At 37.2% G+C, this 14,653-nt stretch overlaps 1 protein-coding gene across 3 annotated transcripts in view; it reads right to left on the reverse strand.

The window, feature by feature from the left end:
* LOC137240009 (transmembrane protein 184C) overlaps nucleotides 1–14,653 on the reverse strand; it is a 123,897-nt gene that overhangs the window by 17,642 nt on the left and 91,602 nt on the right. For all 3 annotated transcript variants that reach the window (XM_067765878.1, XM_067765879.1, XM_067765877.1), the window contains exon 5: nucleotides 37–130. In XM_067765878.1, coding sequence (XP_067621979.1) covers nucleotides 37–130 — 94 coding nt within the window. The remainder of the gene's footprint in view (nucleotides 1–36; nucleotides 131–14,653) is intronic.

Below are 14,653 nucleotides of genomic sequence, written 5' to 3' on the forward strand. Positions count from 1 at the left end.
AAAACACGGCTATTATGTATTATTATTTTAAATTACCTGCAGCATAGAAGCCAAATTTGAGTCGTCTCCGAGCGAGAATATGTGTTGCAAATAACCATAGTAGTCCAATAAAAACAATAATACGCCTTGGCTGCCAAATTGGAATTAATATGCAAATTAATTACACAAATACATATATGCACATCTATGTATATAAGGGTGATTCTTATAAATCAAACAAACGATTTTTTCCAGTCTCATGCTTTAAACGGTAATATATGGACAATATTGCATATGTCGCACAGGGGTCAGGTTCAAACATTTCCCTATGGAGACATTGAAAAAAATTTAATTCAAAATTTATGTTTCCTAATACCAATTTATCTATCTTATCCATGGTCCATATAATAGACCAATCCGAAACGACGAATGACAATAACATTGTTGATGTTGCTGGAAATTTGGGTGATACTAATTTAGATCTGGCTGGTCCTAGGTTGGTTACTGCCGTGCCGCCCCAACGGGCAATTTTCGTATCAAGATTGCATCCACATCTGACGGAGTCTGATGTGGTTAATTATATCTTAGCTAAGGTTAATAGTACAGGTTCTATTAACATTAGTGCATATAAATTGCTTTTAAGTATGTGAGGGATTTTTCTTCATTTAAAATATCAGTTCCAGATGAATATTTTGATATGGTTCTTGACAAATCTTTTTGGCCTATACATTCGGTGGTACATTTGTACACCACAAAGTCGAAGGTTGAGCCTAGCGCACGTATAGTTTCAAAAAACTTGATTACCACCCCTGGCAATACGATTCAAAAGTAACTATTCATTATCAGAATGTTCGTGGTTTACATTCTAAACTAAATGCTTTTTACCTGAACAGTTTTACTTTTACAGCGGAAGTGATCGCTTTCACAGAGACTTGGCTAAAACCTGATAATTTATATTCAGAGTTATTTTCAAATGACTTCGTTGTTTTTCGGTGTGATCGTCAGTCGAGAGCAGGCGGTGTCCTGATCGTTGTATTGTCCAGTATTTCTACTGAATTGTTGAACTTTGATGACGTGCTTGACTTTGAATTCATAGCTGTAAAGCTCTTGTTCCCGAATTTGTTCTTCTATATTTCTTGTTCCTACATACCGCCTCGGTCAGATATGTACGTTTATGATTGTCATAAAGCAGTTATCCACAGCCTACATTCTCGTTTGCGTGATAACGATCGCCTAGTGGTTCTTGGGGACTTTAACTTACCATACGTTAGTTGGATTGACAACGATGATTCAAACTTTTTGACTCCTGTCACTCAGCATGATTTTATTGGCTCGCTTATTGAATTGCCGCTAGTTCAGATCAATAATGTGGTAAACTCTAAAAATAAGTTGTTAGATTTAGTTTAGCTACGATTAATTTCATGGAAGTGTCATGTCGTTCTCGTTCGAGATGGTTTAATAAGGCTAACTTTGATTTGCTTAATCAACTGTTAGCTTCCCACGATTGGTCTGACCTTTATGCTTGTACCGATGCGGAGGCTACCACGTCTATTTTTTATAGTTACCTAAGTGACTTTATTAATCGTTGTGTTCCGGTTCATTTTGTTAAGGCTAAAAGTAGTAAACCACCTTGGTTCTCGAGGCAACTTGCTAACCTGAACAATATTAAATCGAGGCTCTATAAGCGTTTTAAAAGATCTGGTTCTTCAGAAGATTTTTCTAAATATTTAGTTGCCCGTTCTAATTTCCAACGCCTGAATCAAAATTGCTACAAGTCGTATTTAACAAGATGCAAAATTGAGTTTTTTAACAATCCTAAAAAATTTTACGGGTTTGTTAATTCAAAACGCAAATCTTCGGGATTTCCATCATCTTTGTCTTTGGGTGGCAAGAATGCTAACCTTGACCATGATATTGCCGACTTATTCGCAGACTTTTTCAAATCGACCTATTCGTCAACCTGTACCCAAACCGGTAGTTATCCGTTCGAAATAGTTAGTTCTAACTGTATTCTCATCCAGTCATTGATAGTGCCACTGTACTTCAGAGTTTTTTAGCTCTGAAACCGATTTTTTCTCCAGGGCCCGATAGTATTCCTGGCTGTTGGCTTAAGTGCTGTACTGTGAACTTAACAGAACCGATCGTAAAATTGTTCAATTTATCGGCAAAAAATTATTGCAATCGGCGTCATTTCCATCAATTTGGAAACAGTCATTTATCATACCTCTGCACAAAAAAGGTAGTAGATCTAATATTGAGAATTATAGGAGAATTGCTAAGCTTTCAGCTATTCCTAAAACCTTTGAACAAATAATTACCTGTCAGCTTCAACGTTCGTGTACTTCCATATTATCACCCTTTCAGCATGAGCTTGTGAGATGTAGATCAACCACCACAAATCTACTTGAGTTTACCTCTTTAATTCGGGATGGTTTTTTGGCTAGCAAGCAAACAGATGTGATTTATACGGATTTTAGTAAAGCTTTTGATTCAGTGAATCACGAACTTCTGATTCCAAAGCTTGATTTACTGGGATTTCCGAAGAATCTGACTTTATGGCCCTCAAGCTATCTTTCTAATTGAACCCAAAAGGTGCTTTATAAAAATATTATTTCAAAATCAATTAATGTTACCTCTGGTGCACCTCAGGGCCGTCATTTAGGCACATTGCTTTTTAATCTTTTTATTAATGATCTGCCACAGATTTCGAATCATTCACATGCTCTAATGTATGCTGATGATGTAAAAATTTACTATACATGATTGCCTTCGGATTTAACTCGCTCAAATCTACTTCAGGTTGATTTGGACTCATTTCAACGTTGGCGTACAATAAATGCATTAGTTCTAAACTGCTCCAAATGTAAGTTCATGACATTTCATCGCGTGAAGCCTGTCCTGTCGTCTTATGCACTTTATGGCACTCTTATGGAGCGTATATTTTCGATTAACGATTTAGGGGATCTGTTGACTCGAAACTGAGCTTCAAATCACATATTTCAGCTATTACTAATAAAGCAATGGGTTTCTCTTGGTTTTGTTAAACGCTGGGCTAAGGAGTTCAAGGACCCGTATCTGACTAAAGTCCTCTACACTTCGCTGGTCCGCCCAATACTTGAGTACTGCTCGTGTGTTTGGTGTCCATTATATATTACTCATATAAATCGTATTGAGTCTGTGCAGAAACAATTTTTAATTTTTGCTCTACGGGCCTTTAACTGGGACTCAAATCTTCATCTTCCGTTTTATAGAAGTAGACTTCTTCTCATTGATTTGCCAACTCTGGAAAATCGTAGAATATTACTCGGGGCAATGTTCCTGCATAAGCTAATTCTAGGTGAGGTTGACTCCTCTTAGCTGCTAAGCCGTTTGAACTTTGCATTTCCTGCTAGGGCGTCCAGACACTACGCGCCCTTCCATTTACCCCTGTGTCGAATAAATTTTGGCAAAAATGATCCTATACGTGTTTGGTGCTCGTACTATAACGACTTGTATAATTGCATTAGTATCGAATGTTCGTTTGTTCCCTTACGCAATGCTATACTTTTCAGTCTCAACTGATATCTTAAAATTTACTTGTTTAATTTGTAACGATAGTTTAATTTTAGTTCTTGTTCAACGTTAAACAAAATTGTAAATTTTTAATTAATTCCGTTTTTAATTCTATACTTGTATATATTTTTACGCTATTTTTTTTTATGTTACTTTCCTTTGTATTTTCCTTTATATTTTATAATCTTCGACACTTTACAGCCCCGCGCTTGAACCCATGCCTTTCCCGCTTGGTCGATCATGTGCACCTCTCGCCTTCTCTTAATCTCGCCCAGTCTAATTGGGACGTCTACGGAGCAAGCTTCAAGGGATGCGCCCTTTTTAGCTAGTTCATATACTTTTTCATTCCCATCTATTCCCATATGCCCTGGGACCAAATATAGATGCATGCTTCTCCCTCTCCCCATTCTCTCCAGGGTCGGCGCTCAAGCTGCTCCGAGGCACCGATCCTGGTTGCAGTTGTTAAAGCTATGTTCTTTGCTACCAGGTATACAAGTGGAATGTGCAGAAAGGCATACAGTGCAGTCGTCGGGGTTGTTTTCAGGGCTCCCGTAATGCTAAGCATTGATAGTCTGCATGCAACAACCTGAGACTTCAACCCCAGTAAATAGCAACTCCCAGTCAATAGAATCAGTTGCCTTATTGACAACATCGACATCATAATTTTTAAAGCAAAAGTTTGAAAAAGAGTCCCAGTATTAAACTCATAAAACTCCAAATGAAGAACAAGCGGTACATGATGCAGACCAGGAGTAGAGAAAGGGTCGAGGCACTCCTGGATAGAAAAATGTATATCGCTTAAAAAGAGAGCGTCCAAAATGTTATGAAACGTATTGGAAAAACTGTTGACTAAGGTCACATCTTGAAAAACCGTCAATCAAGTATGTTCACCAAAAGTATTAGTAGATTTTGGGTAGAGCCCAAGGCCACCGTTTATATTAGACCATTCTAATTTGCTAAGGTTGAAATCTCCGATTACGCAACCGTTTTCGTGATCAGATGCTAAGGCTACAATATTATCAACATGATATTTGTAAAGTAAATCCCCACTAGTTGGCGGTATGTAGGAAGCACAAATTAATAGTTTGGAAGATCCATGTACTGTAATGCACAGCAGATCCAAGAGAGTATCTTCATCAATGTTGAACAATATTTTCGCTGAACAGCAATTAAGACGCCCCCTCCTCTTGAGAGACCAGTTTTGGAAAAGTCACGATCTTTTCGAAAAACACAGTATAATTTCTCATCAAAAAACTCACTATCCAGGAAATTGTCATTTAACCACGACTCAACGAGAACAAAGATGTCGTAATCCATGTGGGAACTCATAGTATGAAGATCGTAAAACTTCGTACTGAGGCCTGATACATTTTGATAATAAATTTTAAGATCCTTAGGAGGAATAATATGCGTCTCAGCCCTAACTACGGCTCTTGACGAGGTGTCCCGTCCTTGCGAACAGACCGGAACGACCGAATTTGGACATTTGTAGGCCAGATACTGGCATTAACTACTTTATTATAGTATCAGTGCGGTACGTCAAGTTTAAAGATAACTTTAATTAGTTCTTTTAAGCTGGTACCTTTTTTGACAAGTGAGTAACGCACGACACATTTTTTGTCAATTTCAGCGTGCTTTGAAATATACGCTACAATTTCTGCACTGGAGAGAATGATGATAGATGCAGCCATGCCAATCTGGGGGCAACAAGTTATTCTTGATTTTCACTAGATCCAATCACAAGTGGCTTGCTTAAGGTTATTTGTGAATTATGCACAGATTTCCTATTGGGCACTTTAAAAATAGAAGATGTAGCCGAATTCACTACGTTAGCATTCTCTACCGTATTCAGTTGAGCGGATGGATCAGGAGAGACAGGCATAACTGAGGCAGCAGCAGAGGTAGTCGGCTTCGACGTCAGCTTCGCTTGAGACGCAGCAGGGGCCAAAAGCGAATGCTCATTAACAAGAGAGCCGGCCACAGTAGCATATGTTTGCATATTATTATTTAGAACAGCGACGCCGACAGCCGTGTTAGCAGCAGAAGCAGAAACGATATAATATAGAGACATTGCATAGACGAAAAATCGTGTGAGGCAAGCTTCACAAAATTCTAGTAGGTCACATTCACCACTTACCACAGCAGAATTTGTTAAACTACCACTGTCTGTATTTGTTATTTAATAATTATTTGTACACTTTTTATTCAGCTAATGTGTTCAGAATTTTAACTTTTACTCACTAAAACTCCAATCAGTGTATTTCTGTGCTTAAATTATGTTAAAAATTGTGTTAAAGTTTTTGGTGTGGTGAAAGTGACCTACTAGAATTTTGTTACGCTCCGCTGCTTTCCACCGAAGTTCGCGCATGCAATATCTTTATATTCAAAAATTTTTGGCAGAAGCAATTGTAGTGTTAGCTGTAGACGGTGAAAGCAAACTCTGCTTTGGTCGATCGATATTGTTGGGTTTTTTTGAACCAACACTGGATTTCGTTGTTTTCAAATTAGCACCAACAACAGCAGTGAGAAACTAGCATTTCTCGTTGAGACACTAGCAGAATTTTCACTGCCTTTAACCATCGAGCGACAAACAATAGTTTTTTTGTTGTTATTTGCACTTACATCAGACAAACATCTCTCGCCCACACTCACAGACAATGATTTAGAAAAATCACATAAATTATTTAAGATTGTTAAAGTTTCTGCAATGGCTCTTTAATTAATGAAAAACCCAAACACTGGGCAGTACAATTAGAGCAAATTGAGATTATTTTGAAATTTGTAGATATCAAAGTTCATTAAAAATTTGCTTCTAAATGGAGAGCAAAAAAGCAGACGTCCGGTCGCTGCAAAACTCAACAACATTACCAACCCGACATTAGATGCCCAGGTATGAATATCCCGAACTGTCCGATCCATCAAAGAGCTAATCGTTGGAAGGCACTTTCCCCTTATGACGATTGCAACGTCATCTTCGTAAGCCGTAAGTTTTACGGGTCCTTCATCGAATCACCTGAGCAGTTGGTTGATGACCAGCGTCCACAGTATAGGTGAGAGCACCTCTCCCTGCGGCATGCCCCTGTCCACTGATTTCGTGGCCTCGTACAATCCCCATTGTGATGTAAACTTCCTGCAATTTAACATGCAGTCTTTCCATCTGGTTAAGGCTGGATGTACATACTTTAATGTAATTAAGACCATCCATAATCGCCTATTTAGAAACATTGTTGAAAGCCCCGGCAATGTCTAAGAACACTCCTAGAGCATTAAATTTCCCACACCAGATGATCAGCTGGCAACATCAATGGGATTTCAGCTGAAACTAGTTGTACATAATTCGTAATGTAAAAATTGAGTTTCGAGTTGTTGTATCACGGCCGCACCGCTTTGTGTATACATTTTTTATTTTATGTATAAATTAAATATTTGTATAACGGACGCGCATGTTTAAATTGTGAAAATTTTATGAAAAAATTTATTTGATTCTTTTTTTGTGTTTTTAGTGTTGACGGTATTATTCAGCAGGAGTAGCGTTTTTGAAAACTAACGTTTACCAAAGCAATTAAATTAAGGGCCTCATTCTTTATTGCGAGGCAGCCGTTCGTTTCGCCTTAGAGACGAATCGTTCGTGTCTTTGCATTATGGTAAACTCTCGCAGCACCAGACGAAAACAGCTGATCTTACGTGACGAAAACGTTAGTAATTGCTATTCTTTACAGCGATATGTAGGCAAAACCATGATACAAAAACTGCAGATAGTTCCATTTAGTGTGACGTTAGCCACTTGACTTTTGCGGGGACAATGACATTTTCTCCAAAAGCAAGCTACCAGATTGAAAAATGTTACGAATTTTTCTAATTTTGATGGATTTCATATTAACGAATATGACTAAATTACTTTCATAGTTATTTTAATTAAAAAAGAAAAAAATGAGTCCCTCGCCTTCGAAATATTTTAATACGAAATATCAGCCTAGAAAAGGTTTCTCCCGTAATTGTTTGGGTAGAAGAAACATGGATCGAAGTATGCACAGCAAGGGAATATAGCATTATTAAATGCCCGTACGTTTGCTCAGAACATTTTGACAAAACATACATGTTTGTCAATTGGTCCTTATAAACCGACACCGCAATTTCTTGATAAATTGGCTACAAGTCCACATTTTTTATTTATTGTATAATTCAAGCGTTGTGCTTTAGGAGGGAATTTTCAAACCATTTTTTAGGGAGAACATTACCCTGTAGCTCTGCAGGTTAGCCACTAGTTATGAGTGTTTTTGCCAGTTGTACCAGGGGTCACCTTGGGGCAGCCCCGCCTATACACATTATGTGCCCTTGCAGCATTGACATAGTTGTGCAGACTTTGGATGTTCAATTTTGCTCACCATGCCTTGAGAAATATCCACTGTAGGGGCATGATAATAGGGCCATGCCAGAACGACAAGATTTTTCTTGTATTTTTTTCTGTCTAGGGGTCAAGGCTGCCATAAAGATATGAGTCATTAACCAATGTATGAGTCATTATCCACTATTTTTCAATAAAATTGCATGTTTTACTGTATTCTCAATCGATATATATCACATAAATCGTGCTAAGGCATATTATTATTGTCTCAGATTATCATTGCCTTTTCATCCTAAAGGAAATTTCCATCCCGAAAAACCACAATTTCGCCTTAAACAGTAACGGCATGGCAACGCTTCTGGCAAAACAACAAAAATTATGAAACTTCAAAAATCCCAAATACGTCAAAAAATGTTGAGTGGAACTACCTTCTTTTTTGTATCATGGGCAAAACCACGAAACGAAATGTCATTTTCATACGAAAATAATCTATCGCATGGAAAAATTTTGTATATAGTCAGAAACTATGTATGTATGTCCCCTCCTGCAGCTCCAGGACATCAGTAACCCAAACGATCATTATCACAATTTACTCCTAACATGAACCGTTGAATATATGTACATATTTGCACGCAAAAAGCTTTTTATTTTTAGCACGTTTTGCATAGCAATGTGTCAAGCAGCCTGCCATACTGAAACATTCATTTCGTGGTTTTTTTATGGTGGAAAACATAATACTATGGCGATTATTAGAAGCTCAATACGTCACTCTGTTGCATGTAAATAAATGCACAACAACAGCAAAGCAAGCAGCCATACATACATGTAAACTTGAAGCAAGCCTATGCGTGTATAAAACTAAATAACCAACTATGAGACGGCTGTTCGTGATAAGTCTAGACCTAAGGAGAAATATGTGAACGAAGTAACTTAAGAGTATAAAAGCAGCGCAAGCTGAGGAATAATCAATCAGAAAATTTTGCTAAATTGAATATTTGAGTTATTTTTTCGACAGTTCAGCGATTCGAACTATAATAGAATTTGCATAATAATCAAGAGTTCCTAAAATCTGTAATAATTGGTGTCAGAAGAGGAATTGTTGAATAAATTCCAGAGGACAAGAAGGACATGGCCAAGTTAAGTGTCTTGAAGATCCAGCAGCTCAAAAAGGAGTTAGAGAACCGGGGGTTAAATACAAGCGGCAATAAATCCGAACTACAAACGCAACTACGACAGGTAATAGAATCAGAAGGAATCAACGTGAGACTAATGCAATATTGGCTTAGTTGACTCAGATCTGAACAAAAAACCCAGGAGACACGTATAACATCCCAACTGGAATCGCAGGAGACAAGCATAGCATCCAAGATTGAAGCACAAAAATCGCGTACTTCGGAAATGTCGACACAGATTTCGTCCAAGATGGGAGCACAATTGGAAAAGCAGATGACATATGTGGTATCTCATCAGGAAGCGCAGGCGGCTCATATATCTGGAATATAAGCACAAATTTCGGAACAGGTATCTTCGCAGCTCTTTACACAACTAGAAAAGCAGGAAGTCCGTACTTCATTGAAGCTGAAAAACAAAATAGAGGCAAAGGTGGATGCTTTAAAAGGTCATATACCGGATCAACCAGCTGCTTCGTCGAGTAACCAAAAGGTAAAAACTCCCCCGGTTATATTCCTTTCATACAGTTACAGACAATTCCCAAAGGAGGGTGGAACAACTACGAAACATTGATGGACGCTCTAGAGCGGCGATACGGAAGCGAACACAGGAAGCAGATACTACGAAAAGAATTTCAAAACAAAAACACGCACCCGTGGAATACGTTAAGACAGTTAAATGTCAAGCCTTCGCAAATGGAATTCGGGTGTCGAAACAAAGCGAGCTACATACGCAAACCCAAAACTTACATTCGCTGAAACGGCATCACATGCACAGATTCAGGAAAAAGCCTGTGTGGAAGTAGAAATGCCAGTCAGAGTATACACAATATTGAAAGTATTAAAAGGATCGCATCAGAGTAGTGACAGATTAACCAAGGAATTCAGGTCACATTACAAGTCATTGCGGCCTCGACGCTGGTGGTTCCAACAACATGGGTTGTCTTAAGCAAAAAGTTGAGGGAAATAAGCTAGAGCAAACCAGATGCAAGGAGCGGGAACTTGCTCTATCTATTGAATGTCCCAATATATCTGTATCACAAATCGGAAGAAAATCGAGCCGTCTTAGGAGGATATGTGGTTTGGAAAGAGGGTTTACTGACTGTAGATACGGGCGCATCTTTTTACATAATCCGATCTGATTTGATCAACAGGAGAGTAAAGCCAGATTGCGTTCGGTCACTGGCCAGTACAACCAAGTACAAGGAGAAGTAGCATGTGAAGTTGTAATATGGAAGGTCGCGGTTCTACACAAATACGTTGTGGCAGAGATTGTTGATGAAGTCATATTGGAAGTGGACTTCTTAGTTGACCATGGCATCAAGATCGACATGCAAAGAAGGATTATGCGCTATAAGAACAAGGATGTACCACTTAACTTCAGTTTTGAGAAGGGGTTCAGCAGTAAGCGAGTGTTGGTGGAAGAGATTCGAAAAAAAAAACACAAAAGTTTGTGGCAGTAGACCGGCAAAGATTGGTGGAACGAATGATGCAAAGCCAATCCTTCAAGCTCTTCGAAGTAGTCCATTGGCCAAACAAAGGAGTGTGAAGCCACGAGCCAGGATCACGAGTAGTAAGATGAAAGATAGGTACGACAAGGACAACAAATCGGAAGAGTTCCTGGAGGGAGATTTGCTATTGTTATACAACCCTCGCCGGCGGAAAGGAATTTTATAAAAATTTCAGTGTTGCTGGGAAGGCACGTACAAAGTTTTAAAGCGGATCAGCGATGTCATCTACCGCATACAAAAATTGGGAAACCAGGAAACAGAAGAAGAGTGGTTCATTTGAAGAGGCTAGAGTGGGTCGATCGAGAGATTTGTCTGATCGGGACGATCAATTAAGGTACTTCCCGATAACCCAGACACCTGAAAATGTGAAAAATTGGGTAATATTAGGATCAAAGACTTAGCATAAAAAGATTTCTGCATTGGACAGAGATCGGGATATTTAGAGATATTTAAAAAATCCATTTAACTTTCCGTACAGCTAGGTTCTTGAATCTATGAACATGCTACAGAACCCCATGACAATGAAACTTGAGGGAAAAAATTTCGCTATGTGGTCCAGGGATCGTCAAAGTTCAAACAAACTCCCGATTTTGGAATTTTTTCATTTGAGTTTCAAGGATCTTCTCAATTACTAAGTTACCTGGAACTTTAAACATAGCTTAATACCGTTTTCACACAGAATCTTAATCGAATAACAATTCTATTTAATGAAATAATTAAGTTTCCCTTTTTCATACAGGGTCTTTTGCTTCATTAAGCCAACATCTGTCAGCAGCCTCAAAAAATATTTCTTTTTTACAAAAAATAGTTAAAATGGAAAGCAGCCGTTTCCTTCTTAACTATAAATACAATCAAAATAAAATGCATGCGCGACTACCCTAACCAAATATTTGCCTATTTTCGAAAAAGCCATATTATCTTTTGCAGCAAATTTAGGCATTCAATAAAGCAATAATGAGATAATTAAGAATTTGTATTTTGTATGGAAGATTGAGTTCAATTAGCGCATCAATGTAGAAAACTTGACTAATTATATCATTAAGCCTCTGTGTGAAACTGGCATAAGGCTCTATTAGGTTGTAATATCTAGGATAAGAGTTTTCTATATGGGACATGGATCGAGATATTAAGAGGTATTTATAAAGTCTATATAGGGTCTATATTTGTTTATTTTATTTATGTTAATACTTTATTTTATTTATGTTAATACTTTAACTTATTTCTTACTTGTAATATTTAAATTTTTTTTAAATAATTAAGCTACCCTTTTTAAATGAAAATTTTTGAATTAATCAAAAAAAGAAAATATTATTAAATAAATATATTTTGTTGAATAAAGATTTAAAATAAAATAAATAGAAAAATTTAAATAGTTTTTACACATGATGTAATAACGACAAGGTGGTATATTTATGTAGTGACAGCTCATTTTGAAAACTCCCATATTAAACGAAGGATGAGAGAAAGGGGAAGAAAAGAAGGGGCCCTTTTGTAAAATAGTATTAAATATAGTAATTTTTTAGCAAAGCACGAAACTAATATTTTGTAATTTGTTTATTAAAGAAGCGAATATAGGCCAAAGCAAGTGCCGCGGTAAATAGGTAATGTGTCTTTTTACTATAACGAAATTTTTGGTATCCAGTTCAAATCATCAATCGTTGACGATGAAGTAATGGATGGGGTGCTAGAGGCTGTAATTATTTTCGCTTCGATTCGACCATCAATATTACTATAAGTTGTTCCAAACTCACAGGGCGTGCTTGCTTTTCTGGCTCATCCTTACTTAGGTAATACCGCAGCTCTTTACCTCTTTGAAAAGCCAATTTTGAATCGGTGGCAATCAAATCAGCTGCATTCAGCTTTGCGTCTGGTTTCTTGCATCGCGGCAAACAAAACCTATAAATAAAATTATAAAAACTTATTTAAAATAATATCTATCAGTATTATATAAATTATAAAACATCTTACCATCATTTAACGCCGAAAATTTGTAAAATTTAAATAATCTTGTTGAATAAACAATACATTTATTTAGAAATTTCACTAGTTTGAACGACTGTCACTAGTTTGAACGATAGAAAAGTCAACACAAAATAGATTTGCAGAAACAAAGTGATGCCGTTTCATACTTTGCCAGGAAAATAAATTTGTATGGTTTTTACTACAATTTTTCCTCTGAATGAAAAAGTAGTTTCGCAAAGAGGCAAATCGAGTTTCAGAGTGGGAGTTCAAGATGGCGGACTAGAAAGAGAAGCTGTCACCTGTAATTGCATCATGGTTTTTACATATATGAAATACTCCTATATTGCTACAAAAGGCTAGGTATATTCCCAAACATCAGAGTGCCGATATATTGCTGTTTAAACGTTTTTGTTTTTGTATTTAATAATCGAATGTACCCATGATTCAATTACTAGAGGTTTGTTCTCCAATCATGACAGATCTTTGACACTCCCAAGTTGAAAAATCTGGACGGGTTGCTTTTACGAAGTAAGGAAAACGGGCAATAATTCAATACCCTTCAGTGAAAATTGTAGTAGAAAAGTATCTTTGGTAGTATATTAGTAGTGATAATAAATTTGTAAATGCCAAGTTTTTGGGGAAATAATTCATTTTCTACTAAATATTTCGTGAATTGATAAAGTTATGTTAGTTTGGTCATTTTTTTCAGAAATTGTTTGAAGAATGTCGTACGTTAGAATTTTATTCAAAAATGCACTCTCTCAAAATTTGTTTCAAAAACTCCCTACATGAGCATAAGTTCAATGCATTTTGTCATAAGTGGGAGTTAATGAAAAGCATTCTGAGATGACGCGCTCTTCAATCTAACTAATATAGGGCGGTTTTCTGACAAATCCTGAATTGGAAAATTTTTGAAAAATATTTTGAGATAGCACGATTTTGAACAGGCAGCCGACATGATACGCTACTCAGCAGCCGCAATGAACTGACAAAAACAAAAATAAAGAAAATGACTTATTATTGTAAAATAATATCAATCTGGCATCATTCATTGTATTTCTTCTTTATTATCTATTCTTGTATACACATTAATAAAGTCAGTCGCTATTCTACTTTGTAACCACGCATTCGTAATTTACTCTGTTCAACAGGTTATGGGCCTAGTTGCCTAGAGATAAATTGAAAATGGCGGCTAATACACTAAACTTTCCTTTCGAAAAGCTTCGTGGACGTGAAAATTTTTACGTGTGGAAAAGGCACGCAAAATCGTATCTGGTGCTGAAGAGCTGCTGGAGCATAACACAAGCTGGGGTAAAAGAGGAAAAAGAACGAAGTGTCGATGAGCGAGCATTGGCGGAAATTACGCTTATGGTTGAGCCATGTAATTTCGCTCATATCGCAAGTGCCACAAGCGCAAAAGAGGCCTGGGACTCCCTCATGTCGGCGTATGAAGACAGCGGTCTTACACGCAAAGTTGATTTGCTACGAAAATTAGTACAGCTGAAGTTGGAACATTTACTTTCAATGTAGAAGTATGTCAACGAAATGGTAATGACGTCAATAAAGGTGAAGGGTGCCGGTTTGAACATTGATGATGAGGTTATTGCGTCATTAATGCTTGCCGGTTTGCCAAACGAGTATCAAGCGCTAGTTATGGCAGTGGAAAATTCCAAAAGCAAATTAACGGTCGACAATATAAAAGGTTTTTTGTTGCAAGATACAAAGTTCGACAGCAAGAGCGAGTACGCTGGTAACGCCCTATACACAAAAAATACCAAGCCGAAGCAGAACAACAAAAATTTTAATAAGAAACATTTTCGTTGCTACGGCTGTGGTCAAGAGGGGCATTTGAGGAGAAATTGTACAAAAAACTCTAAAAAAGCGGCAGAAGGTTTTGAACAGAAAAAGACCACAACATCTTCAAATTCGTTGATGGCAACTTCTTGTTTATATTCATATTCACAAAATGTATGGTACATTGATTCGGGTGCCACTTCGCATATGACCAATGATCGTCGATTAATAGTCGATGAAAAACCTTCACAAAACAAAGATGTAATTTTGGCAAACAAAGAAAGAATACCAATAGAAAGCGTAGGTAACGTTAAGATTGTCATGAACAAAACAAACAACGA

This window comes from Eurosta solidaginis, chromosome 2 (assembly GCF_040869045.1).
Source record: "Eurosta solidaginis isolate ZX-2024a chromosome 2, ASM4086904v1, whole genome shotgun sequence".
In the NCBI taxonomy this organism is placed as follows: Eukaryota; Metazoa; Arthropoda; class Insecta; order Diptera; family Tephritidae; genus Eurosta; species Eurosta solidaginis.